A 27,608-nucleotide genomic window follows, 5' to 3' on the forward strand; every position below is an offset into this window, starting at 1 on the left:
CAGAATGATAATTTCTAAAGGATGTGTGATAATGAGGTTAGGTGTGAGTTTTCCTTTTGGTTTACAGCATGTGTTGTAAGGGTTTTCAACTTTGAAAAAGTAAACTGAAATGTTCAGTGAAGAAGATAGAAGATTTAATTTTAAAAATCAGCTGAGATGTCTAAAAGAAAAAAGTGGACCAGACTGCAGAATATAAAAGCATTTTAGTTTGAATATTTTTAATGACTTCATAACATTATGAAATAGCCCCTGAATTTCATACCGTTTTCCAGTATTCTTCATGGCTGCTATTAGGAGGTAATTAAAGTGTACAGTGCATTTTAGTTTATCTGAAAATCTGTAAGCTGGGAGTTTCTGTCTTGTTAAATGTAAACAAGTTTGATGGAAAAGGAAACTCTCAAGGAAGCTTGGGTGGCTTAGCAAGCTCCTCCAAATCTGAACTGAAGTTATCTATTCCTCCAAAATGGCATTGAGGAAAGTGTGCAGGTAGAAGAGCTTTCTCTCAGATAAGTTAATGACGATCCCACAGTACATGTTTCAAGATCTACATATGCTTATCATAACTTCCTGACTAAATTCCAGGTGGGCACTATTATAACTTCCCTTCCTAAAATTCCTAATATCCCTACCTAATCTTTTAGCTCAAGTGTTGTAGAATGTTCCTGGGCAAAGCAAAACAACTGTTATATTTTCCCCAAAGGGTGGGTATACATTGTAAGATGTTTTGAATGGTAAAAAAAAATGTGCTGCATATGTTTCAGTCTTTATTTACCTTGATAAAGAAGGTTTTAGAAATACTTTACGAAGTTGTCCTAATTATTGCTTTGGTTGCAGGAATGAATTTCTGTGTAACTGTAAGCAATATCTACACATGCAAATTAAGAACTTAAGCTAGAAAAATATTTACAATTGTTGTATTTACTAGCTAATTAAAACAGATAAGGGAAAAATCAGTTCTTTGTTTGTTACTTCTATTTTTCAGTTATAAGTGGTATGTGAAAAAAAATGACTGAAATTAGATATTTCTAGGAAATGAATCGTGCCTGGGTCACATTTCAGATTTCAGAATCACCTGTAAACTTGTTTAAAATGAAAATATTTCTGCATTTGATCTCAAAATCCTGACTGCTTAAAACTATCCGAGTCTTTTGAAGGCAGGCAAGCATGGAGTTTGAACCTTAAATACAGCATAATTTGTCTTTACATATTAGTCTCATACTGTGTCTCAGATTTTATGGAGATTCAGATATAAACATGATTTTAAAAAATTGGAAAAGGAATTGGAGAAAAATTCTCATGGGGAAATGCACAGTGGGTAAAAGTGTCAAATGCTACACCTAGAATATGCAAGTGTTCCCCTAACTAGGAATTAATTGCACATTCCTTGCATTATTGGTATAGGAACAACAAACCAGTTTTATACACATCATCTGAAACTGTTCAAGAAGTCATTGCTGTTTTTCCTCCTATTTAGTTATGAGAGATTCAGACATAAGCACACTCAGTTTAATTAAATAATCATTATTTTAATCAATTTTTAATTCATTAATGAAATTAGCATGTTGATTACATCAGAAACACTTTTGGAAAATATTCTTGTTCAAATATGATGACCACTAGCCTGATCTAGGAAAGGTGGTCATTTCCTGTTGCTTAAACAGGAAAATCTATAAACTGGTTTGTTTGTTTTTTCTAACCAAGTTTAAGCTGTGTACTTCCTGCATACTGCAGAGATTTTCTTCTTGCTGGCTATGCATGTTCACTATTCATGTACTAACAAGAAATGGTTAGTTGCTATCCTGAGTCACACTGATCATACCCCTTTGCACATAATTTATTAAACATATCTAGACGTGCATATTCGTTGGTATTGCACAACAGAAGCCATTGCTAAAAATGAATCTTTGTGCCATCACTTTCTGGTTGGGCAAGTACGGAAAGATCAGATCATATTTGCATTTACATGTATATTTTTATGCATGGTTACAGGGCTTATTGGCCCTTTAGAATGATGAAGCAACAGATACGAACCTCTTTTTCATCACTAGATTTGTACATCAGAACCCTTAAATAATCAAAGGTTACACAAGTGAGCCTTTTCTCTATGTTTTATACAGCTTCATGCTCTATTTATTAGAAGTCTAAATAATTTTAAAAATGAACTGACCTCCTTTAGGCATGTAACAGTTATTAGTACATTTCTTACTTCATCCCTTATACATGCATATTGGCACTGATTGAAGGAAAAAACAATTTTCTACCACTTTGGAAAGTGTTCAAGGCATTCTAAAGCTTTAATCTAGCTTTACTTCAGATGGTGATCTCCCTTTCAAGGATATGTCTACACTGCAATCAGAAATGTGATTACAGTACAGGGAGACCTACCTGAGCTAACACTAGTGTAACTAGTACAGGGGTCAGGAGCAATTAAGCCATAGTAAGCTTTTTTACTGCCAGTGCATCTGCAGCTTTCTTGCTGCTAGTCTGAGCTCACTAGACTGGAGCTAGCCCAGGTCTTCCTGCATATTCTGCAACCATACCTGTGAATGCAGTGTAACCCTATATATAAAAAATAATCTCAACTTCTGTTACTATTGTTGGATACCTTTAATAAAATACATGAAAATTATGAGATAGAAAAGGGTGCTCATTGACATTAGAGGGGTTTTTTTTCATCATCTCAAATTTCTCTCATTTTTCCCCACTGATTTTTCTTTTACACCCTTCATATCTATTTGACCCTGAAATGACGTGATTGGTTCTAAAATAATCTTTTCAAGATAACTTCCATGGCAATAAAATATAATATCCTGAATAAGTGATTACAACTTCACTGCATAATCAAGAAGGAGAATATGAGCTGCTAACCTTTTATTAAAACCCATACATATTAAAGGAAAATAAAAGGCTGTTGGTCAAAAACAATTTTCTAGTAAAGTCTCTTGCAAACTTGCTGAAGTGCAGGAATTCCCATTATAAACGCGCACACTGTATGTGCTTTAGAGGTATATACATTCTCTTTTTTTTACTCGATTTATAGCAGGGGACATAAAGTTAAAGTTGTGCTCTAATTTTTTCCATTTATAATTGTAAATTAAGAGTTGAAATTCCACACCACTTTAAGTTTTTAAGTCATATACCACTGTGCCGTGAGCCTACGTTCTTACCTTTTATATTGCTTCCTGTATATCATCAAAGTCTCTTACTAAGCATGAAATTGATAGAACTATGCAGATTAGCATCAATTCTACACAAGACGGAGGGACAGAGAGAGTGCTTGCTGCCAGTAACATCTGACAGATATTCAGTTTCTTTGTTGAGTCTTAACGAAGGTCAAGGATAGTTTCTGAGCTCTCGCACTCAGAAAAGTGTGATTGAAATACAAAGTGAGGGAGGTGTTGTGAAAGTGAAGTGCTGCTACCTATATTGCATCTCTTTTAAGGAAACGAAGAAATACTGTTTCCAAAGTTTTTAAGCCACTGCCTTTTTCTACAGAACACTAGATTCATTTTAAACTAAAAATGTAACACCTAATAGGTTGTGACTTTAGGTAAGAATTTTTCATCAAAATTGTTTCAATGTAAAATTGTCTCATTTCAACTAATTTCTTCATAAAAAACCAGCAGTTTTCCAAGGAAAAAAATGTATATGGTCAAATTCCATAACATCTGCTAACTGTATGGACCTCCCTACAGCCCTGATCCTGCAAATGAAAAATGGGACTCAAGGAGCAGAAGGTTGTGCTAGCACATCTGTTCTGAGGCTGGGGTCCTAATAATACATGCAGTCCTTTATTTGCTTTTATTGCAGCACTGCAGTGACATCCTTGCAAGGTACTATGAGGCTGCAAATGGATGTTGCTTTAGTCCTGACATAAGCCACTTTATCCCAGGACAGCGTGCAGGCATTCATCCATCCGTATCCATTGTCCCAGAATAAATCCTAACTAGGTTTACAGGATAAGAAATACTAGCAGTTTATCCTGGGACATCACAAAGTGTGTCTGTACAGTTATCCTGGGATGGCATCGTTGGCTCTATGGCAGAAAAACGGCAGTGAATTCAGCTGCTAACTAAACCCTAATTAGAAGGGCTCTGTGTGTACATGCCAATTCCAGGATATTTCTGTTCCAAGACAAACACAGGCACAAAATGCCCAGGGACAAATGCAATGTCTGTTCCTAGCCTAAGAGTTTTTACTTTTTTTTTCTCATATGTGTCTCAAACGTACGTGTGTGATGGCAGAGCACTGCTTGCATGAATGAGTAACAAATAGTACTGAAGTGTTTAACTCCTTGCTTTTTTGTCCTTATCTAGATGGCTAATTTATGAAGAGCCTGGTTTCCAGGGAATCCCTTTAATGTTGGAGCCTGGTGAATATCCTAATTTGGCCTTCTGGGAGAAGAAGGAAGCCTACATTAGATCTATGAGGCCCTTGAAAATGGTAACATGTAACTGCTTGCAAATTCTATAGTCAAGGCACTTAGTGCTAATATGTTAATACTAACATGTTATATTGCAGCCCTTTTCAAAATTTGCAAACAAAGCTTGTATGTCAGTTTGAAAGTCATTTATATAGAATTTTAATGTGTTTCTAGAAAGATCTTGGACTTCTAGGATTAACTGTGTCCATTAGTGTTTAATTTTTGTCTGTGATGCTATGGACTTTGAAAAATCTTCTTTCTTAAAGAAAGTTGTCTTTTGGAATACATCTGTGAATACTTAAATTTACTGGAGATGAATTTTTTTTGTTTTTAGGGTGGCCGCAAAGTTGAACATACTGGAGAGCCCAAGGTAAAACAACAAGTACATGTATTTAATTACTATCAGGCAAGCACTTTTAATGCTGGAGACATCTTGATTGGACTGTCCTTGTTATTTTTTTTTGTAACTTGCTTCATCTAATTTCATCTAATTTCTGTTGTAGGTAGTCATTTATGAGAAGCCTTTCTTTGAAGGGAAAAGCATGGAACTGGAATCAGAAATACTTACTTTTACTGTGGAAGAAAAACAAAAAGAAGAATTAGAATCAAAAAAGACAACGCCGTTTACATCAGTGGGGTCCATAAAAGTGCTGGGAGGACTGTAAGTAGAAAGAGATGCCACAACATTCCTAACTTAAGAATGAAGGAGAATCTGGTCCAAGTAGTAGCAATGTGAAAATGGAAATTGTACCAGACAGGGAAATTTTCTTTGCCTTCATAACTTTTGCCAAATTTTGTATATTCACTTCAGGACGTACAAGGAAACTGGACCCTTCAGAGCCAGTTCCTGTGACACCTCTTGAGTGTCTAAGTAGACTTAGATGTCTAAGTGCAATTATCTTACACCCTGTATGAAGTTTTTGAGACTCCATCAGTGCATCAACTTTGTAATACACTAGTGTCTGACCCTTAAGACCTGAGTCACAAATGTGCCTTTGTTTTAAAAGAAGCAAATTTCTTAAATCAGGATTCATTATTATTGAAGGATTATAGGACAAATTCAGATCCTTTTACTGACTAGTTTCCTTTCTCCAGCACAGTGGAGTTTTTTTAACCTTTCTTTTCCCATTTTAGTTGGGTGGCTTATGAGAAACCAAGGTTTGCGGGTCATCAATACTTACTGGAAGAAGGAGCATACCAGTGTTGGAAAGATTGGGGTGGTTACAGTGAGGATCTGCAGTCCCTGCGGCCTGTTCTTGGTGTAAGTTTCAAAATTATGTGCTGTTTATTGCTTGGACCCAGTGAAACAATTTTTTCACATTTGCCTTTGTTTTTGTTTGCTTCAACAGGACTTTGCAAGCTCCCACATGATAATGTACAGTGAAGAAAATTTTGGGTCTAAAGGTGCCAATATCAGTGTATTAGGAATAATTTCCAATTTAAAGGACACTGGATATGGACTGCGAACGAAATCCATAAACGTGTTAAGTGGAGTGTAAGTGAAATGTTTAATTACATTTTCAATTTATTTTTCTTAGCTGTTCTTTCTGAACTAGATTGGTATAAATCAATATGTTGTTCTCTGCCTTTTGTGCAGGAATACTTCTAATATTTCAAATGTAGTATTAATAGAATAATAGAAAATTAGCATTGGAAGGGACCTCAGGAGGTCATTTAATCCAACCCCCTTGCTCAAAGCAGGACCATCCCCACCTATATCATACCAGCCAAGGCTTTGTCTAGCTGGGTCTTAAAAACCCCCAAGGACAGAAATTCCACAACCTCTCTGTAACCTGTTCCAGTGCTTTACTACCCTTCCCCTGAGAAACTTTTCCCTAATATCTAACCTAAACTTCCCGTGCTGCTACTAGAGATTGTTGCTCCTTGTCCTGTCATCTGCCACCACTAAGAAAAGTCTTGGGGGGTGATTCAGGGCATGGCGCAGCCCAGCAGCTGCAGGCAGCTTACATTGACCACTCCTGGGGCCACTACAGCAGGGGCTGGGTTGAGTGGGGACAAGCTGCGCTGTTCCCTACGCCCCCCCATGGCTCCGCTTGTTCCCACTCGCCCCAGCCCCTGCGGCAGCAGCCCTGGGAGTGGCTGACACCAGCTGCGTAGGGAACTATAAGTCAATGGGTGCAGGGTGGGTGGGCGTGGCTCTTGCCCAGGAGAGCTGCAGGCTGGTGGAGTGTGCCAGGCTGTTCCTGGGACGTGTGTGCCCCCAGATCTGCGTGCCATACGACAGCAGCCTGCTGCCCACCCCGAGCATTGGGAAGAGCCCAGTGCCGCCAGCAGCCCCCACCTGCAGTGGCAGCATGCTGTCGTCTGGTGTGCAGATCTGGGAGCATGCGCCCAACAGGAATAGCCCAGTACAGCCCCACAGCCACGTAACAGCAAGAACCACGCCACCCTGCACTCACTGATGGCTGCCTTCACTTTGCTCCCTGCTGTAGTCCTGGGAGTGGCTGTGCCGCATGCCTCCCCTCGTCCCTTCCCTAGTCCCAGCCTTACTCCCTCCCTCACAGGAACATATTATTATTTTCACCAATTTAAACCGATATTTTTTTTTTCCCCCCTTCCTTTTTATCCCGATTTTAACCTGGTTTTTATGTTTGGAAAATAAACCCTGAAAAATTCCTGGAATTTTTTTTTTTTTAAAATAAAAACTGAAAACGCGGAACCCTACCTGTGCACTGCTGTTGTATTGCAGATTTCAGGGTAGTTGAAACCTCCCTCATGAGAACCAGAAACTTCTGCTAATTTTTTGAAGAAAGCTTCATTCTCCTGGTCCTGGGGGCTATAGCAGAACCCTACCATGACATCATCCTTGTTGCTCTCCCCTCTGTACCAAACTCGGAGACTTTCAGCAAGCCTATCTCCAGTTTCATACTGGAGCTCTGAGCAGTCGTATGGCTCTTTTACATACAGCATAACTCTTCCTGTTCTTTATATTTAATACTTAATTGGGAAATAAGCTATTCATTTTGGACTTTTGTTACCATTCATGATCTTTGATCTTTTGTTACGTAAATATATCTATCTGTCCAATTCAAATATGTTGTTAATCCTATTAACATTTTAATGTTAAAATGGTGCTTATAGAAGTGACACCACTTAATTTTTTGCACTAAATAAGTACATATTATTGTATCACTGAAATAAATATAGTAGCCAAACTAACTATCTGTTAGTGAAGATGAAATTTTAAGTTTCAGAAGGTGCATATAATTTCCCAGTGGACTCTAGCCTGCTTTCTATTATTAATTTTTTTGGCAATTTTTTTAACTCTGAGGCTCATGTGTGTGAATAGTGACTAACAACAGGTGTGACAACCTTTAAATATCCTCCTACTCATTCTGATTGCATTTAACAGTAGGAAGGAATAATTCACCTTTGCTACCTTAAATCAAATTTTTTTTTTTTTCCTAAATGTAATCATGTAATTATACATTGTAATTATGATTTTATTTTTACTTTTATGCACTCTTTTCCATTTTACTTTTTACCATTTCTTTACAAAATTGCTACTTTGAAGTGAAGTTTCCTCTGAAGATAAAATTGTTTTTCAACAAGCTCTTCAAGCTAACCATTAACCAACTCTAGGACTTTATACTGCAAATTGTTCTAGAAAGACAAGAAGGGTTAATTAAACATGTCTTAAGAGGCACAGAGTTATTTTTTTAATGACTAGCATGGAAGGAATATCAGACCTATTGAGACCTGCTTCTGCTTTCCCAGAAAGCAAGGAACTCTCAATGAAGGCCTTCCCCAAGTTACTGTGTAACAAAAAAAATCCTTTTCATAATTGTACATGTTTTACATAGTTGATCTTCCTCAGAATGTGCAATGTTCTTGAATGCAGTTTATTTTAGTGTTTTTGTATTGGCCTGAAGGTCTTTGTGGCCCCTAAGCAAATGGAGTCAGATGGGAAAACAATCCGTTCCAAAGCTAGTCTCAGAGAGGTTGTAGAATATCCATCCCAGCCCCAACACAGATGCTACTGTAGCAGGTTTGAGCTCTGTTATAGTAGAGATGACACTCCTAATAGTAGCTTCTCACAGTCTTAAATATTTAAGGATACATCACCATTTTCAAGGGGGAAGGAATGCTGTTGACCTCATAGCAGTGAAACTAGAATGTAGAACTCTATCAAGTTAATTTTGTATAAAGTGTCCTACTTTCTTCTGCAGTTGTTCCCCTCCTGTGTTGTTCATTCTTTTCAAAATATGGTTTAGTAGAAATAGTCAATTCAGGTGTCTGGGCTCTTCTATAAAGGGATTTTATTAACATTTGTAAAAATACTGTGCATTAAACCAAATCATATTTGTTCCATAATGTTTGGGAACATAAACAGTAAGTCTTTCCTTCCCAAAATCAGCTATGTGGTGATGATGTTGGGTACTGTAGTGCAGGGTTTATGAAAACTAATTAATTATTTTCACTGATGACTAGCCCACAGAGCTGTTGCAGCACAGGCAACTTCACAACATTTTTACAAATTTGTCTGTTTGAAAACTCTTAAGAAATATTCCATTTGTACGTACATTTCTGTTCTGATCAGCTCAGTCTCTGTGCCCATCAAATCATCAGACTGGGCCCTATTCCACCTATTGGCTGTCTAAGTGGGCTTAGGGGGTTTAAATGTGATTCTATTCCACGTTGTCAGAGTCCTTGAAAATTCATTAATACATCTGTTTTTGGAGCACAGCATCGTTTGACTCTTAAGACTCAATCAGAAAAAAACAGTGAGAAGATGGACCCACTCACCTTTTTAGATTAATATTTGTTTCAGAGGCTTTAGCATGGTGGATTGAATCAGACTTGGGTGTCTTAATCCATGTGTTTATCTAATAGGTGGAATGGAATCTGGCCCTTTATTGAATTATTAGAGTGATGTTGTAGTTGTGAAGGCAAGAGGCAAGGATTTATTTGGGTGTTTGTTTCCTTGCATGGCTCTCCTGTTCCAGAGATTGCTGAGAACATCCAAGCACCCACATGCTGCTCTGGGAGACCAGAGTCCCTCTTCTTTCCTGCTCCTCCCCCACTGGAGCCAGGAGACTGGAGGCAGAGATGCATGGAGGGATTCCTGCTCTCTCAGACTCGGGAAATTGCCAGAGAAGGCCAAGTACACACAAGTGCTCACTGGCTATTAGTTCTGTTCTTCCCCCACCCTCCCACCCCAAGAGAGGGAGGAAACTGGAGTGCCAGGATGCCAAAGGACAAAGCAACCCCCTTTTGCACTACATAGAGCTTTTTGGATTTGAGGCACCCTTCACTGGACTTGAGAGGCCCCCATTGTAACTTCTGTGAACTGACTGGCACCTTTGCTTATTTGCTTATGTTGTCTCCTCACCTGTCATACCCTTTAAAGGATCTGGTGGCATCCTAGTTCAGAACCACTGCCATGGTGTATGTAGACGTGACTGGAAATTATGTATGTACAATTATGCTTTTATGTATGTACAATTTTCTTGATTTCCTACCTGGTATATTCCTCTTGTTACATGGTGCCAAAGCTTTACTGATTCTAGTGAACTAACTTTCATGTGCTTTGCTCTCTTTCAAAAGGAAGTGCTTCAGAGATGTTCCTCATCCTTTGAGGATCATTTTTGAAGCATATTGGCCATTTTTTAAAGGGTTTCAGCTAAGAACATCTGTCAGTACACCTTTTGAAGTGCTTCAAAAGATGTCTATCTAGGCCCTATGTGGATACTTTTATACTGTGGATGTGCAGCTACCAAATCATTTTCAGTAGGGCATAAGACAGATATTCAATAGCACCATCTCAAATATGAGCCAGCTGCCTAAGAACTCTATCAGTTATTTAATTTTTCAAAGTTATTTAGACCATTGAATACCATTAATGGAGAACTGCACTATACAGGCAATTGAGATTTGTCATTAAAGTTTTAAATAGCCATCATGGTATCGTTTTATATTAAAAATATACAGAATTTTAAATAAAGCTTAGAAGAGCTTATTTGTGTTTATAAATAAGAATGATACATGTATACCGTTTTCAACTATTGCTTTTCTAAGAAATGTTTCTGAAGAATACTTTCACTTTTGCCTTTACTTCCTTATAAACAGATTGGATTAAAGCATGACTTTTTTTTTATTGCGTGCTTTTCAAACAAATCATTACAAGGTTCACTATTCAGAAATGTTCCAGAAAAACCTCCCAGCAAAAATTTATAATATTGAATCCAGGGAATATTATGTTATGAACATTTGAAAATCTGTAACTTAAAACAAGAGTTTTACTTTCATAAATCATCTTTGATCTTTAGTTCCATGTTGGCAGTTTTACAATTGGCAGAAGATGGAAGTATTTAGCAGCAAAAGGTAACACCCTGGCACAAGTGTAAACAAGTACTAAAAGCAGCTGCACAATTTTCTTGATTTCCTACCTCGTATATTACTCTTGTTACATAGTTCACTAGAATCAGAAAAGCTTTTCCACCAACTTCCACATGTTTTGCTCTGCTTCTATAAATGAAGACTACTTTTTAACCACTATACAAGTAATTAGTTCCCAATGTGAACCTGACTTTCTTTATTGCATAAAATGAAATTGAAATAAGTTTTTAATAAGTGGCTAGTACTACTGAGAGTGGCTCTTATTTCAAACTCATTGTAAACATAAAAGATCTAATCCTGAGATTGTCCCAAGAACCCACAATGCTCTTTCCAAACAGCTTCAATGATTTTCAGAGATACGGAAGCCAGCCTTAAATCTGTAGAGCACAAATAAATGCTAACAAAACTGCAGAAATAGAAGGGGTTGCACTTAAGTGGCTTATCTGTTCTAGTTTTTCCCCCATACAGGATTCCACTAGGTTCTGTATATAATCAGCCTGTATAAGAGAATTGTAGAAGTACAAGTGAGGTGGTTTCTGGTGAAAATACTTCAGTGTGCATAGGATTCCCTCCTTTCTGCTTCTATATCATTTTGACTTGGACGGTGCAGTTAAATCACAAATCAAGTCTGTAACTGAAATTAGGGCTGGAATGAAAGCTATGTGGCAGAAACTCAGTCTGCCTAATATGGCTTTAAAACTAGGTAAAGCATTCAGGAGAACTGGTGGAGATTTTTTTTAGCTCACTCCAAAAGAAAGTTTACTTTAAGAGTGTTGACAAACAAGTAGAACAAAGGGAGATGCAGTTGATAAAGTGTATTTAGATTTTCAAAAAGCTTTTGCTACGGTCCTTTACTACTGGCTCTGAAAGAAACTAAACTGTCATGAGAGCGAAGGGAAGATCCCCTTATGAAACAAGAGCTGGTTAAACATAAGAAATAGAAAGTAGGACTAAATGTTCACTTTTCACGGTGGAGGGCAGGCAAAGAATGGAGTCTCCCAGGGATCTGTGCTGTGTTTTACACTGTTTCATAACATATTCATAAATGATTTCAAAAAGGGTGTTAATAGAGAGCTGGCAGGTTGTAGCAGATACAAAATTATGCCAGGTAGTTAAATCCAAAGCTGATGGCAAAGACAAAAAGATCTCACAGAATTAAACAGTTAGGCAAAGTAGCAGATGAAGCTCAACATTTGATAAGTGCAAAGTATATGGCTGGGGTGGGGAATAACCCTAACTATATATACAGTGTGAGGAGATCCAAGTTAGCCATTGATATGTATCATTTTAGAAGAGTCTATGTAAAACTAATGTTGGTTTTTTTTGGTTTTTTTTATGGGAAGAACAAACAATGGACCTACTCTTTCTCCCCTCTCATTTCAACTGGAAAGCTTGTGGGGAGATTGAGGGAGATCCATTTTAATACCATCTTGTATATAAATGAAGTGTTTAATTTGTGTTCCCCTCTATGTTGTCCCTCCTCCAAAACAACACTGCGGTATCTGACTACATAGTTTCATAGTTTCTAGGGTTGGAAGGGACCTGAGCAGATCATCTAGTCCGACCCCCTGCCATGGCAGGAAAGAGTACTGGGGTCAAACGATCCCAGCAAGGTGTTCATCTAACTTCCCCTTAAAAACCCCCAGGGTAGGAGCCTGCACCACTTCTCTTGGAAGTTGGTTCCAGATCCTAACCACCCTGACTGTGAAGTAGCACCTCCTGATATCTAGCTTAAATCTACCTTCTGCCAGCTTGAGACCGTTATTCCTGGTCACTCCTGGCAGTGCTCAGGGGAACAGGGACTCCCCCAGTGCCTGCTGATCCCCCCTGACTAGTTTATAACAGGCCACTAGATCCCCCCTCAGCCTTCTCTTTTGGAGACTGAACAGGTTCAGGTCCCATAGCCTCTCCTCATAGGGCCTGCCCTGCTGTCCCCTGATCATGCGAGTGGCCCTCCTCTGGACCCTTTCCATGTTGTCCACACCCCTCCTTGAAGTGTGGCGCCCAGAACTGGATGCAGTACTCCAGCTGCGGCCTGACCAGTGCCGCATGGAGGGGGAGGATCACCTCCTTGGACGTGCTCGAGATGCATCTGTGGATGCATGACAAGGTGCGGTTGGCCTTCCTGACTGCCTCCCCACACTGCCAGCCCATATTCATCTTGGAGTCAATGATGACTCCAAGATTGTTTTCCGCCTCTGTGCTGACAAGAGGGGAGTTCCCTAGCCTGTAGATATGGTGCCGGTTGTTCCTCCCCAGGTGCATCAATTTGCACTTGTATGTGTTGAATCCCATCCAATTCTCATCCGCCCACCCTTGTAACCTGTCTAGGGCTGATTGTAGCCTATTCCTTCCTTCTAGTGTGCCCACATCCCCCCACATCATACAGCCCTAGAGATTCTCTTTTCTGAACCTGCACTTGTTTTTGTTTCTGTGTTTTGGTAACTTATACATTATGGAGGTATGCTGGGGAAGGATCTGGAATATGGTTAAATCATCCTTAGGTTAGACTGTCAGAAGTTTTTGTTTTCACAGTAGTCATTATAATTTAAAATAACTGAAATAAGAGATTCTGAAATACAGTTGAAGATTTGCTTATTTAAAATGTGTAAGGCTAGTTCATGCACAGCAGAGATGCCCTGATACCTGTATAACATGAGGACTAGTGAACATCTATTGAGAAACTGGCCAAGAAAAGTTCATTTTACACCTTCTAGTGTATAGGACATACCTCAAACTTTTTGACCTCTATGATCAACTTACCCCACGTTCTTATGTCATTTTGACTAAACAGTTAAATAGATGGCTTGGGTGTGTGCCTTGGAATATGTCTTAAGCAATTAGTCAAAAGCATGTTAAAATAATCAGTTATACTTGAGTTAGAGGAAAGGTATAAATTCTTACCTTGAACAAATCCTACAGACCTCTCATACTACTTATGGATGTGTTTAATTAATTTTTGCATGCCAGATGTCAGATCCTCAACTGGTATGAATCGACATAGATCTGCTTAAATCAGTGGAATTATGCCCGACTGAAAATCTCGTTCTTTGTGCTTGGAATAAAAATCCAGCTCCTTAGAATCCATTTGTTCAGAATGGCGAAATCCTCTTAGATTAAGAGTTGGTTTACAGTGAAATGAAGTAAAAATTTCACATTATTTCAGTGCTTTGCAATGTGAAAATTGCTTGCTGTTTGAGGTGAAATTTTTACAGATACTTCATATTTCTGGTGCCCTATATTTTACTAAAACAGGAGAGGGTGTTGAGAAAATGGAAAGGAGTGGGCAAACACCTATAAGAATTTTTTGAGATCTGGAAAATAGAAAAGACAGACAAAGGGAATGTAACATTTAGCAGGCTACAAAAGGAAAGGTAAGAGCTGACATGCTCATGAGCTACAAATACTTACATTGTAGAAAGAGGATTTGTCCTAGCAGAAGGTTCTTAATTCTAGTAGTCTAATTTGGGCAGGCAAAGTTTAGCAGTGGGGAGGGGGACTTTTGAATGGAGCTAGCTCTGAGGGCAAACTGCTTCCAATTCAACCCCCTCCCTCCCACACCCACAGCTACCACTTGCCACTGCTGCATCTCCTCATCACTTGGGTGAAGCTTTCTGCCACTGAAACACTGCAGAATCCCAGGCCAGAACCCCCCAAAAGGCCAGATAACTGGCCCTGCAAGCCAAATACAGCCCTAGGACCATAGGTTGCCTATCCCTGGTCTAATTCATAGCAGGATTTAATACTAAGAAGTAAATCTAGACAAATTCAGAATAGAAATAAGGTGCATATTTTTAACAGTAATGATAATTAACAATTGAAACAATCTGCCTGTAGGCGGGATATATTATTTAATGCTTGAAGTTTTTAAATCAGGGTTAGCTGCTTTTCTAAAAGATATGGTCTGCCTGGGCCAAAAGTAGTAGGCTTAATACAGAAACCACTTGTGAAAATATACCATTTCAGGAGGTCATACTTAAATGGTCATAATGTTACTTCTGCCATTAAAATCTTAGAATCTGTTAATGTGTTTGACTTTGTTTTAACATTTAATCTTTAGGTAATAAGTTATTTCTGTTGGTAGCATTATTCCCTAACACAGCAGATTCTGTGCCCTAACAAAATAAATACATAGCCTCTTAATCTCACTCAGTTTTTGTGCTTACGTGTTTTGTAATGGCATCAGGGTATTTGTAATACTAATGCTTCTTTTAATGTGTTTTTATTTATCAGTGTAAATACTATCCTCATTGTTTAGAAAATGGATGCACTTAGCCATTTGTTATTGTATGCATCAGTATTTTTAAAACTTATTTTTTTTTCAGGTGGGTCATCTATGAGAATCCTGACTTTACAGGAGAGCAGTATATACTTAATAAAGGACTGTATCCCAGCATTGAAGCCTGGGGGGGCAAGAACTGTAAAATATCTTCAGTTCAGCCTATAGTAGTGGTAAGGAAACTTATTTATATAATTTTCTCCCAAAACTTTATCTCCTAATCAAACTGATTTACACAAGTTCTTCAAATAGTAAGCTTTTGTGTGCTTTGTATTAATTTGGCACTCCTAATATCTTTTTGTTTGTTTGTTTTCCAAATGTTTTAGGATGCTGCCAGTAGCCAAATGGGGAAATTCAAGGTAAGAACCTCTTCTAAATTTATAAAACAAATGCACAATGCATGTAACATGGGTAAATAGAAAAAATTATGTCAGATCTATCAAAATATCATTGTCAGATAGCTGCAAGTGACTAAAAATGAGGCCTGAAGGAGGGTACTGAATTCTGAAAGTTTGCCTTTGTTTGGACCAACCATGCAGTTGGTCCAATAAAAGCTATCACTCACAAGAATTCTTGCTTCTTATATAAACATGTGTAGGCATTTTTAAACACCTAAAATGAGGCTAAAGAGAATTTAGGTGCTTAAATCTAAAGTTGCACTTCTGAAAATCATGCTTTGGCTACTGCCTAACCTTGAAGTCACATAACCTCCAGTGGCACCTCATTTTTTTTTACCCCAGAAGTTCTTTAAAGTTCCCCAGGTGCTTCTGCATACATCCAGAAGTGCCTCAGATTTGAGAAACTTGAATATTCTGGTGCCTATCTTGTATATAGGTAAGGTATGTCCAATCATTTATTTTTAGTTTGATGGCACAGTCTCAGTAGACAGGGTAGAGGGGACCCTTAATCCCAGATTTGCCTGTAGTGTTGGTCAGGGCATTTTCCTGAGAGACAGGAGATGTCAGTTTTACTGCCTTCAGGCAGAGAAGGGAATTAATTGACTCTTCCACATAATAGGTGAGTTGTTTGACAAATATACCTGACCCTAGATTGCTGGGCTTTAAAAGAAGAGGATAACTCTGATTTGTTTTTTTAAAGAAATAACTAGGTGTCTAAGTTCAGAACAAAGTTCAAAGCAGTCCCAAACTCTCCTCATGAATTGTATAAGAGAGCCTATTACCTAATGCAGGGTGGGCTTTTTACTCCAGGGGCCAGACATCTAAAAGGCACTGCAGTACATAATGCTGCAATTCTGAAGTCTATCCTTGGGTCTAGCCTTCAGTTAATTCTATTCATGATACCTAAGCTACAAAAAATCAGGCTCACGCTGTCAATTTAAAAAGTAGTAAAATCTTGCTGCTTAACATTAAAGCAGTGAGATATGACTAAATCGGCAGAGAGAGATCATCTGTTCAATGAGATGTAATATTTTACATTGGCCTCTGTTTAAATTCCTAGTTAACATTAACAGAGGAATAAGGGTGTCCCTCTCCCATCCCATCCCTTTAATTCAAGTATCTCAACTTTTTAGGGTTGTTCTGGGTACATCTACACCTGTATATTTAATGCGTAGCAATACATTCTATTGCATCTCGTGCTGGAGTTTATTGGTCCTAGGTACGTTTACATATGCGCCCAGGACTGCAGCATGTTGAGCAGGGTCAGAACAGCCTCTCCTGGCAGAAGGCCTGTGGGGGGATCAGCCTGCCAGCTTGGAGCTGCTCCGACCTGGCTTAGCATGCTGCAAAGGGACTGGCTGGGACATGAGGGCGCTTCCCCTCCCATCGAGACACCCTCGTGCTCCAGCCAGCCCTGTCAGAGTCTACACATACATTGCAGCACACAAAAAAAACACTGCAATAGGATAGTACTTGTATTTACAAGTACTAACCTGCTGCAGAATTTATTAGTTTCCTGTGGTCTAATATGACCACACATGTAGATGCTGAGATGTTTACTGCAGAGCCAATTGTCTAATTAGCTTTGCAGTAAACATCACATATAGACGAACCCTCTGTGTATAAAATTGCAGTACATTGTGGGTTTTTCTTTCTTTTCTAATTTCAGCCTAAATGCAAGTAAGTATGCTTTAAAAGGGTTTTATTTATTTGTTTGTTTATGTATTTCTTTGAGGCGGGGTTGTTGGGTGTTTTTTGTTTTTTTTTTAAAGTCTTGGCTAGTTAAGTATAGTTCTTGGCAGAGGAAAATTATTAAGGTTGTTTACTGCTCAAGAAAATATCTGCAGAAAGCTGTGCAGTTAGAATTTAGGACCAGATCCAAAAAAAGGAACTGAGCACTAAAAAAATAGAACTATGCCTGTTGTCTGCACCTGCATATTAAATGCATCTAAAATGTTAAACTAAAGAACAGATATTACACTTGTTCTAGGGATGGATTCTGTTATACATGCTTGAATGAGTATATTCTTTAAGTGTGACTCAGGTTTGCATTCATTATTATGATGTGGATGACTTCTGTATGATTGGGTTTGATGGATAAACTATCCTTCTGCATTAATTAATAGGCTCACTGTTTAACTAAATGACTGTGTGTGGCTCTCAGCCTAGGGTGAAATTTTACAGAGTAGAAAAACATTCTTCTAAGTGTTGACACAAATTAAGTTATAGCAGGGCAAGTACTGTACACCTTATCTAGAAATTTGTACCACACCCATTCTTGTAGAATCTCAGTATGTTAAATTATGCTTCCATTTATATTCTCAGAATTCAAATACATTGTTATTTGTGAGGAAAAGAAAATGTATTTCTTATATTAAGTAATTAAATAACAGGAACAGAAGAGTTTTATGGACCTGAGCTTGTGATTATTCCTGCCTTTCAAGGAAAATTTTAAAAATTTGCTGTGGTAGATATTTATGTTTACCAGTAGTTGTTGAATTCTTTTGTATGTTACCAAATGATTTACTGCCAAAAATAATAAACTCACAGAATGGTCATTTTTAAATGTTACTTGCGTTAATAAAATATTCCTAAAAGTATGCTGCAAAACTGAAGCATACTGGATTTTTAAAAATAATTGACTATAACTATCCATTGGAGGTAATGTGTGAGTTGCTATACTGCTGAGTATATTATTAACATTATAAAGTGCTCTTTTTTTTTAACTGTTTATGTTTTTATAATATTAAAGGTCCAGTTATTTTCAGAACCAGAATTCAAGGGTAGTTGCCAAATTGTTGAGAGAAACACCAATCACACTGGCATTTCATTTGCTATAAAATCTTCAAAGGTTTTAGCTGGCAGGTAAGTACAGAATTATATGATTATTATAAAAAACGCCAAAATGGCAAATGATCATTTAAAATAAAAATAGTATAACAACTTTCAAAAGTCAGAAATGGTTTCACAAACCCAGGTGGAGTTGAGTGGAAGAAAAACAGTAATGTTTCATGATTCATTGTATCATCATTTAATCCACTCTCTATGAGGATAGCCCTGTTTCTTGGCATGGTTTATAAGTTAGTCTATTTACAACCTAAAAACAATTGAGAAGGGCTAGCAAAAGTTTACTTATTAATGGAATTGTTAATTATAATTTAATCATCACTTCTTGTAGCTGGATAGCATATGATAGAGAAGATTTTTCTGGAAACCAGTATGTATTAGAAGAAGGAGTATATCCTACACTGTCTGCAATGGGATGTCCACCCCAAACAAACCTTCAGTCTCTACAAGTTATCAACATTGTAAGTATGATTGGATAAGTACACAGAGATACTTTCATAATACTTAAAGTCTCATTTTTGCAATTGTAAAAAGACAGAGAGGCATAGGTGCTACAGGAACATATTCTGCTGTTCAGTGACCTGTGGGTAACAAATCTATTTTGCGAAGGACACGATCCTACAGAACCAGCAAGTGCTAACTGTCCCTGGTGGTACACTTGATAGCAGTATGCATAAAAGAGTCAAGAATGATTTTAGCAGTGAGTGAATTGCTGCTTTCATGAACGCCTTGTGTCTCCTGAGGCTGGGCAGGCAGCGGTATCAGTGGCAGGGGTGTGGTGGCTGCAAGCAGGGACCACCCACAGGCAGCCACAGTGGTGGCAGGGGTGGCAATTAGCGATTGCCTGCAGATGCCACCAGCAGTGGAGGGGTGGCAAGCAGCAACTGCCTGCAGATGCCGCTGGCAGAGTCAGCAGCAGCTAATCTCAGGAGGGGCACAGCCAATCTCGGGTGCACGTGCACCCACACATACCCCTTATGCATCACCAGTGGCTGCTTTTCACTATAGGTGGTCCCTTCAAGTAATGTTTGAGGTGGTTGTAGAACAGTATAAGTAAGTGTCCCAGCTTCTGTCCATGGAGCATGTGCCTAAAAAGGAATTCAACTTTACAAAAATTAAACTAGTTATAAAGTGTTCTTGTCAATGTCATTGTCAATCCTGTTCATTCACTCACCTGTAGCCATTCTTCTAAATAAGCAACAAAACTGAACCTTGCATTTGAAAATCAGAGTTCTATATTACATTAAAAAATTACTCGTATATTAGTAAAATATTTTATATACTTAATATAGAATTCTGTCTAATTTTTTGTTTATTTCAAGCAAACGAGAAATTAAATGGCTTTTTATTTTGAGCCTTTTATGTACTAGGGGTCACCAATAAACTGACTGAATCCCACAAAAAATTATTACAGTAAATTATTTGCAGGACCGTGCCAAGTGTGTTTTAAAGCTAATATAAATATTAAGTAAATATAGTAAAGAAATCCAGTGACTTGGTTACAGGAGGTTTTTACTAATTACAGAAGAGCAAAAGTAAACTGAACCCTCCTCTTCAAATTTGGCCTTTATAGTGCACACTCACTTTAATTTTTCCATTGCAGGAAAAAAGTAAACATTTGTCATTTTTTAGCCTCTGTATTAGTTTTTAATGCATAATAGAAACCCCAGAAAAGAGCCTCTGCAGATGTATCCTACATTTTTTACTACTTCTGTCATGTTCCTAATGCATGTTATTAAACATTTTTTTAAAAAAATGTGCACATGAATAGTAACAGAATAATTTAGTATATTGTATTCTTTTCTTCATGGCATTAGAAGAGTTTTGAATGCCTGATTCCTATGTAGAAGGATAAACTTCCTCTTTGAAAACTTGTCCATAGTAAAGGAAAGTAGACTGGCTAAAATGACAGACATTTGTTTGTTCTATTTCACAAGCACTTCCCAGGTTTGTTCTGTAACAGGTTTTGTTAGGCCTAGCAGGAGTAAATACAATGTTATGTTGTGTATTTTGTATGTTGTTAATTATGTTGTCTTAGAGGTTGGTTCCTTGAGGGGAAGATGAGTTGAGCAAGAGAGCCTATGTTCTATTTCTTTATATTTGTGTAACAGCAAACCAACATATGGAAAGTAAAGAGCTACTGGCAGAAATGCACGCAATTGTGTAAAGGTTACCTTCATAATTCTGCAGAGGTTGCTTTTTCAGAACTTACCTTTCAGCTTTTTGGCCAGCTTTACCTTTCAGGTTTTTCAGCCACTTTTGCACTGATGCCACTCATTCTCAGTACTGTATTTTTCTGCTTCTCCCTCAGATATTCTCCACATCTCTGTGGTATTACCTGATCTTAATACAATGGGTTACTTCCCCTTCCCTCCCTCACATCCCTTCTCCAGAAACCCACTTCTAATTAGATACCACAAGAAAGCAAAGGGAGATATTCAAAAGCACCTGAGGAGTTTAGGAGCACATATATCCTTTTTTTTTTAATTCATTGGAGCTTATATTTTGAAAATGTCTCCCTAAGATGAGGGTGCTCAACCTCAGGCCCACAGGTCAAATGCAACCTTCAGAGATGTGGCATCCAGCCCACAGGACTTCATATGGGTTAGGAGATTTGATGGCAGGGGAGCAGTGGCAATCAATACTGTCACTGTCCCCTGCTACCAAATTCCCAAGACCCATGCAGTAGGCTCAGGGCCAAGCCATGCCTTGCGCCTTGCCCCCTCTCCCACCCCACATGGCAGTCTCAAGGCCAGGTCACGTCCCCTTCCCCCCAGCATGGCCAGATTGGGCCCACCATCTGCATGCAGTCTTCAGAGGGTCTGAGCACCATCTGTCTGGCATACAGAGAGAAAAGTTTGGACACCACTGCCTGAAGACTGCAGAACCATTTGTTTATCCAAGCTATTTTTCTGCATCATGCTGTGCACTAGCATCTTCTGAATACCTTAATTATTGATAGCAAATTTTGTATTTCCTCACCTCCTCCCAGTGTCATGTCTTAAGTTATGCTGTAAACTCTTCAGAGTAGGACTCTTTTTGATCTTGCTTGTACTGCAGATCTACTCTGTTGAGTGCCAAATAAATACATATTTAATTAGTAACTCTGTAAAACCTCAGGATGTAAGTGTATGTTTCTAAGCTCTTTTTAACACAAGTGCTAGTTTTATACAATGTAATAAAATAAAGAAATTGTAGGTTTTAAAGTTTCTAACTGACCCTCTTGCCCTTTTAGCTGAAGGGAGTGTTATGTAATGACGTTACTGAGTCACGAAAATACCCGAGATGGAAGGTGTGGTTCAAAGTCAAATAGCTTCATTCCCCGTCCTTTTTCCAGTGCATGCTCAGAATACATTATTTTAGAGGTACTGCTTTGGGTTATAGGGTGATTTATTAACCAGTTTAATACCAGCAACCATAGCCCTTTCATTCAAAGATGCAGCCACAGGAGAGGGAAGGAAAGAAATAAAGATGACTTCCTTATGCAGTAGTCCTGTGTAGAGCACTCATCCAGAAAGTGATCTGTGTTCTAGGCTCCTCTGAGCTTGAGCGGGTTCAGACATACATCTCAGGGAAGGTGGACTACCTTCAACCCTCTAGCTGAAGTCATGCCAGTAAACAGATCTCTTGCACCCAGTGAAGAAGGCACTCACTTGAGAGGGAGTATCTCTAACCCAGTGATTATGGTGTTCTGCCCCAAATGTTGTTTATGCATTTTGTCCAACATTCTCTTTAAGAAAAAAAAAAGGGGGGGGTAGGGGGGGGAATGCCAGTCGTCCAAGTTGTTTCAGTGGAGTTCATAAGAACAAAGGATCCAACTACCACAGAGCAGACTGGAAGATTAGAGCCTTAGATGTTTTATGTTAAAGGCATGCATTTGATCAGGCATGTGACCCCAGAAACTATCCTGAGGATTACTTAATGAATACTTGCTTCCTTTTGTGGGCCATAACTTTGTTCAAAATAAGAGGTATGGTTCCTTTCCATTCCTCCACTCTGACAGTGGAAAGCAAGGAGTTCTAGATAGTGATGTTTCTTAGGCTCTAAAAAATCTTTTTAAAATAGTTTCCATTCAGCTTTGAGGATGCACATTCCCCAGTGATAGTTAACTGAACAATACAAGAGGGGTTTGATTTGTAATTAAAACTTGTTTTAAAATATACTTATGATAGATATTATATGCAGCTCAAATGCATAGAACCATGGGTTTGTTTTCTGTGATAAGGATAGATTTGTCCATTCAATGCAAAAAAAAAATATATATGGGTGTTATGAACAACATTCTGTTAATGAGAAACCATGGCAAGAGGAGTTTCTGATATTCTGTCCCAAAAGGGAAAAAACATTTAAAAATAAAGAATTTTTGTGGCTTGATGATCTCTATGACCTCTCAAGTTCCACATGTAATTTAAAAGTACTAAGTAAACCTCTTCTTTTAATTCAGGAGCTTTCTGAACCATGCATAGCCCTTTTTGAAAAGGAAGATTTCCAAGGAAAGAAAATAGAATTTACTACAGAAATCTTAAATCTCCAGTTCCTGGGATACAATTCTCGAATAGCTTCAGTTCAAGTTTCTGGTGGCATGTAAGTTTAAACTTACTATTTACTTTTGTGGAAACTAAGTAAATGTTAAATAGTACAAAAATACATGTGTAAATGAAAATAAGGGACATTGGGTTGAAATATTACTTCACAATTCAATCTTGATTTGCCAAGAGAAGGCTCAAAAGCTACTTCCTATGAGATGACAACGCTGGAGAAGAAAGTGCTCTGTATCTTCTGGGCTAGGATAAGAAGCTTGAATTTGTGTAAAACTGATGTGGGTATTGACTCCTTCATCCCATAGAAGTAAATATATAGGATTGGTGCCTTAAGGAAGTCTTCTTGCAAATTCCTACAGTAGTATTGTTTCACTATATTGTTCCATTCCACAGTTTGTTGTGTAATGCAGGGCATTATTTACATGGGAAGTTCTGTTCTCATCTCAATCAATAGGAAGCTGCTTTAGAAAGTCTCCCATATTTACTCCACTACCTAGTCACTACAAATGAAGAGAGGATAGCTTTGGATCATTGTCGTTCTTCAGTCTAAACTAGTGAGATTTCTCTGATTCAGTGGTAAACTCTGATTCAGTTTAGTGGGACTTTTTATTATGAAATTATTATTATGAAAATATTTTCTTTTGTTGTTTTACCTTAAACTCTTAAACTATATTTTAAAAAAGGATTCTCTGATTTAATACATGCTGGCATACAAACAATTATAAATGGCTTGAGGCAGTCTGAAAATTTTTCCTTTTAATATAGCTTTAATCTCCTTAGATCACACACTACAATTAGAATACTTCTGTTGAGTCTTCCTCCAAAATACCCACCTTAATTCTATAAATAAGTTTTTAATTTTTTTTTTACTCTGTGAATAACATTTGCATTTAAATAGTTTTTTAAAAAGTTCAAATTGCAGACTGATACCCCAGAGGAGTCCAGCACTGCCCTGAATTGGATGGCTTAACTCAAGCTGTCTTCAAGCATGCCTCATATTTGTCATCTGGACAAAATAGTGGGAATATTTTTGTTTGCTCATAGAATAGAGATTTGAAATTAATTCACAGGAAGAGGTCCTCAGGGGATAGAAATTCTGTTTTGCAAAGGAGTTTGAATTTTTAGCATTTATCTGCATTTCAAGTAGAGAGGTTTTGTATCTATAACCTGCATACTTAAATTCAGATCAGTTGAAAAGTTTTCATTTTGATTTTGCTTTTTTTATTTTGTATATTATAAAAGTAAAACTTAACAACACATTTTTTAAAACTAAATAGTGTTACGGGACCATTAAGTATCATTTAAACAAACAGAACTCCTGCTCCCTGTCTTCAGGCTGGTCTCTGTAAAATTACTATGATGGTAGAGTTAAAGCAATGCAATATATGGAGAGCAGAGCCAACAAATGTTGTACAGTACTATCCTGTAACATTAACATAATACTTAAGTCTCAATCATGTATGCCTTTCAAGTAGAATTGGCTAGTGTTCTGATTTCTGTAATGACTGTCAGGAAGAGTTTTAAATTTCTTTGGCGAGGTATGAAAATATTTCCATCGTGACTTATTAATATTGGTCCTCAACCAGCCAAAGTGCAAGCATTGCATCATTACTGAAAAGCTGCTTCTAATTTTCCATTACAGGAAATAATCTGAAGCCAAAGGCCAATTTGTTTCTTGGCCAAATATGTGGTTACCTTCTGCTGCACCTTCTTCCCTCCTGCAGGAGTTTTCACCAATAAGAGTAGCTCATTTTAAAAAAAGTAAATTTCATACCTGGTTATATATAATTGGCTAAGAAGTTAGGAAATTTAGGTACCCCCATATTTAGTGACTCATTTCACAGTAATGTAGAATAATAAGCATTCTGAGAACCCCTGTGTGTCAGAACTCCTGGGATTATTGCACACAGGGCAAAATTTGGCACGATGGTGAAAAAAAGCAGACACCAAGTTATTTGTGCATGTCTGTGCACATCCTGACACTGTTCATTCATAAGATCATTGTACTTCATACTCTTTTTAAGCTAAGATAATGCTTTGTTTCATTTGGGGTGGGATTTATTTTTTTTTGACAAGATTTAGAAATGTGAACCCAAACCTACAACTCCTGGCATGGCTGCTATAAATCCAGAGATGATTTTATTGCTTTGGAGAGCAGTTGAAAATAAATATGTTCATTAGCACTGCTGACATAAGCACACCCTTTTGGTGTGATAAAACTTTTAAAATATCACTTAATATTTTCAGAAGCAGCCATCAATACATCTGATATGTCACAAGCATTTTGTATTTTCAGATGGGTAATCTATGAACATAGTAATTACAGAGGACGTCAGATGTTGCTATCCCCAAATGATATCCCAGACTGGTATAAACTAAGTGGATATCACCAAATAGGCTCTCTACGACCTTTATTACAGGTGAGAGAAGGGCACTGGTCTCCTTTGTGTGCTTCCTGTATTTTTATTGTTGTTGACTTTGTTCTTGCAGTACAGAATTAAAGGCAACATTATAATCCTGTTGCAGGTCACAAAACAGAAATGGGGAACCTGGAGGGAACATATTTTGAAAATTTTGTCTATGTTACCATTCATAATATTTCCGTGAACTGTGCCCCTTGGTTTTGCTGTTCTGTTTCCCAAAGTCTAAAACTGTCTTCCATGTACACTTGAAACCAAATAAAAGTTACTTGTGAGCAAATCACTTTAACTGAATTACTTCAACAAGTAGTCAACCTTCTCAATTCCCCACTGGTCACAGACTATCTGCATCGTCTTCAACTGTTCTCACAAATTCAACCAAATTGGTCAGGGAAACTGCTAATTTTTGCCTAGATACTTCAACCAGAAGCATTTAATCTGTTTTCTTGAAGAAAGCAAAAACAATTCTAGTCTGTTTTATAAACTTTTAAATATGTAAATTGATTAGTTGGTGATCCTGTATAAAATACCGTCATGACTTTTTTTGTAAGGATCATCTCATTTGAGGTTGAAGCATCATGACTACATATATTTTAATACCTAGCCCATCCTCATAAACTCTAATACTGAAGGTTTATATTAAGCGATGCTTTATTGGGGGGGGAAAAAACTTTTTGCAGTTCACATCATTCAAGTTTCAAAGCGCTTGGTATCTATAATGAATGCATTTGCTCCCTATCGTATAAATGTCTGCTTGTGCCTCAAACACAAAGCAGAGAAATTAATCCAGAATAAATTAAGATGTGAATTTATAACAGTAGCTATTCCACACAAGTATGTAAAACTAGATCCTGCAAAGACACCCTTAGTGCATGATTGATAACAGTATCTGTACAAGAGTTAAGAGTGTAATTTTTATAAGAACCACTTGTTTGCGTCCTGTGGACTATAGATTTTGAAGCACTGATACAGAATGAAGACTTCTTAAGCCTTGGGTCTCCTCAGACTTTTTGTTTTTTAAATATCCTAATAGGAAATTCAGAGCCTTTTTGGGGGAGACAGAGGACAGGTCCCAAGTATTACACTGAATAATACTGAATGCCTCTACATGTACACATTAATGCAATATAATAAAATTTGGTGCATATTGTGCCAAAATTTATTGCTCCTGGAACCTGTGTTTACATGTGCACCAGGGACCAAAGCATGTTTAGCTGAGTTGGAGCAGATTTGGCTGGCAGGGGACCTGTGGCCTAATGGCTGCAGTTGTAGACACTGAGACTTTGCTGCGGAGCTAATTAGGCAACTCCGCAGTAAACATCTCATGTAGCTGTACCCAGTAAGTAGCAGTTGCTTTGAGGTTAACCAGGAACAAGATGTATTCCTGCATGAAAGGCTATGGTTAATACTGCTGTTTTTACAGAAACGTGTATACTTCAGACTTCGAAACAAGAAAACGGGACAGTTCATTTCAACTGATGGAAATCTAGACAATTTGAATCTTCTCCGAATACAGGTTTCAGAAGATAAATCAGATGATCAAATATGGGTTTATCAGGATGGATTCATCAAGTGCAGGGTGAGGTTAATGTTTTAGTGGAACTCTTGTTTTTATAAACATTGAATGATCTATCTCAGTATAGCAGTCCATATAATTATGCAACTCAAAATCCTTTTAAAGATTCACAAGAGCACTGCCTGTTGTCTTTACAGTATCATATTTTCTTGCATACAACACCTTAGAATATAATATGTCTTTTGTTTGGAAGACGGATTGAAGAAAAAGCATCTTTCCTTGTATTAAGTAACTGAGGCAACATGTGCAAATTAAAGCTGTATAGAAACCAGCTATAAAATTATTACACATTTTCCAATAATAACTTTATAGCTGGTTAGGCCTTTTTAAAGTGCCATAATTAATTTGTAGCCACTTTAAACCGATTGTACAATTAACCAGATTTTTTGTGTGTACCGCATGTAACATCTAGAAAGGGCCTGAGTAGCAGCAGCCAAGGAGTACAGCCTGCTTATTGTTCTGCTATATATGCGTCTTGTCCAGATTTTACTTTAACTTTTGCACTAACTGGCAGAGAATTCTTACCATATTTCTTGTACAAATGTATGCTGCAATTTCCAGCAGCTGCTTTTTGGGAGGAAAAGGATATGTCGTATGCAAGAATATACAATATTTTTTGCCTTTTGAAGCACTATATTCTCACTGTAATTGTCTTTCATTTTTTTCTTAAACCCGCAGGCTATATGCTTTTATGTCTAAAATTAAAATGCACTGTATTATATTTTTTTCCATGTCATACTTCTCCATTTAATTGAAACACAAGT

The 27,608-nt window shown here is 37.7% G+C and overlaps 1 protein-coding gene across 3 annotated transcripts in view; it reads left to right on the plus strand.

Moving 5' to 3' along the window:
- The window catches only part of CRYBG1 (crystallin beta-gamma domain containing 1), a 146,783-nt gene that overhangs the window by 110,081 nt on the left and 9,094 nt on the right, over window positions 1-27,608 (plus strand). For all 3 annotated transcript variants that reach the window (XM_090037365.1, XM_090037369.1, XM_090037371.1), the window contains 12 exons: window positions 4,317-4,443; window positions 4,758-4,793; window positions 4,927-5,084; window positions 5,558-5,684; window positions 5,773-5,918; window positions 15,109-15,235; window positions 15,389-15,421; window positions 18,213-18,325; window positions 18,639-18,768; window positions 22,752-22,891; window positions 25,145-25,268; window positions 26,692-26,847. In XM_090037365.1, the coding sequence (XP_089893491.1) occupies window positions 4,317-4,443; window positions 4,758-4,793; window positions 4,927-5,084; window positions 5,558-5,684; window positions 5,773-5,918; window positions 15,109-15,235; window positions 15,389-15,421; window positions 18,213-18,325; window positions 18,639-18,768; window positions 22,752-22,891; window positions 25,145-25,268; window positions 26,692-26,847 (1,417 nt within the window). The remainder of the gene's footprint in view (window positions 1-4,316; window positions 4,444-4,757; window positions 4,794-4,926; window positions 5,085-5,557; window positions 5,685-5,772; window positions 5,919-15,108; window positions 15,236-15,388; window positions 15,422-18,212; window positions 18,326-18,638; window positions 18,769-22,751; window positions 22,892-25,144; window positions 25,269-26,691; window positions 26,848-27,608) is intronic.

This window comes from Crocodylus siamensis, chromosome 1, assembly GCF_052110815.1.
Source record: "Crocodylus siamensis isolate JL-2025a chromosome 1, ASM5211081v1, whole genome shotgun sequence".
Classification (NCBI taxonomy): Eukaryota; Metazoa; Chordata; order Crocodylia; family Crocodylidae; genus Crocodylus; species Crocodylus siamensis.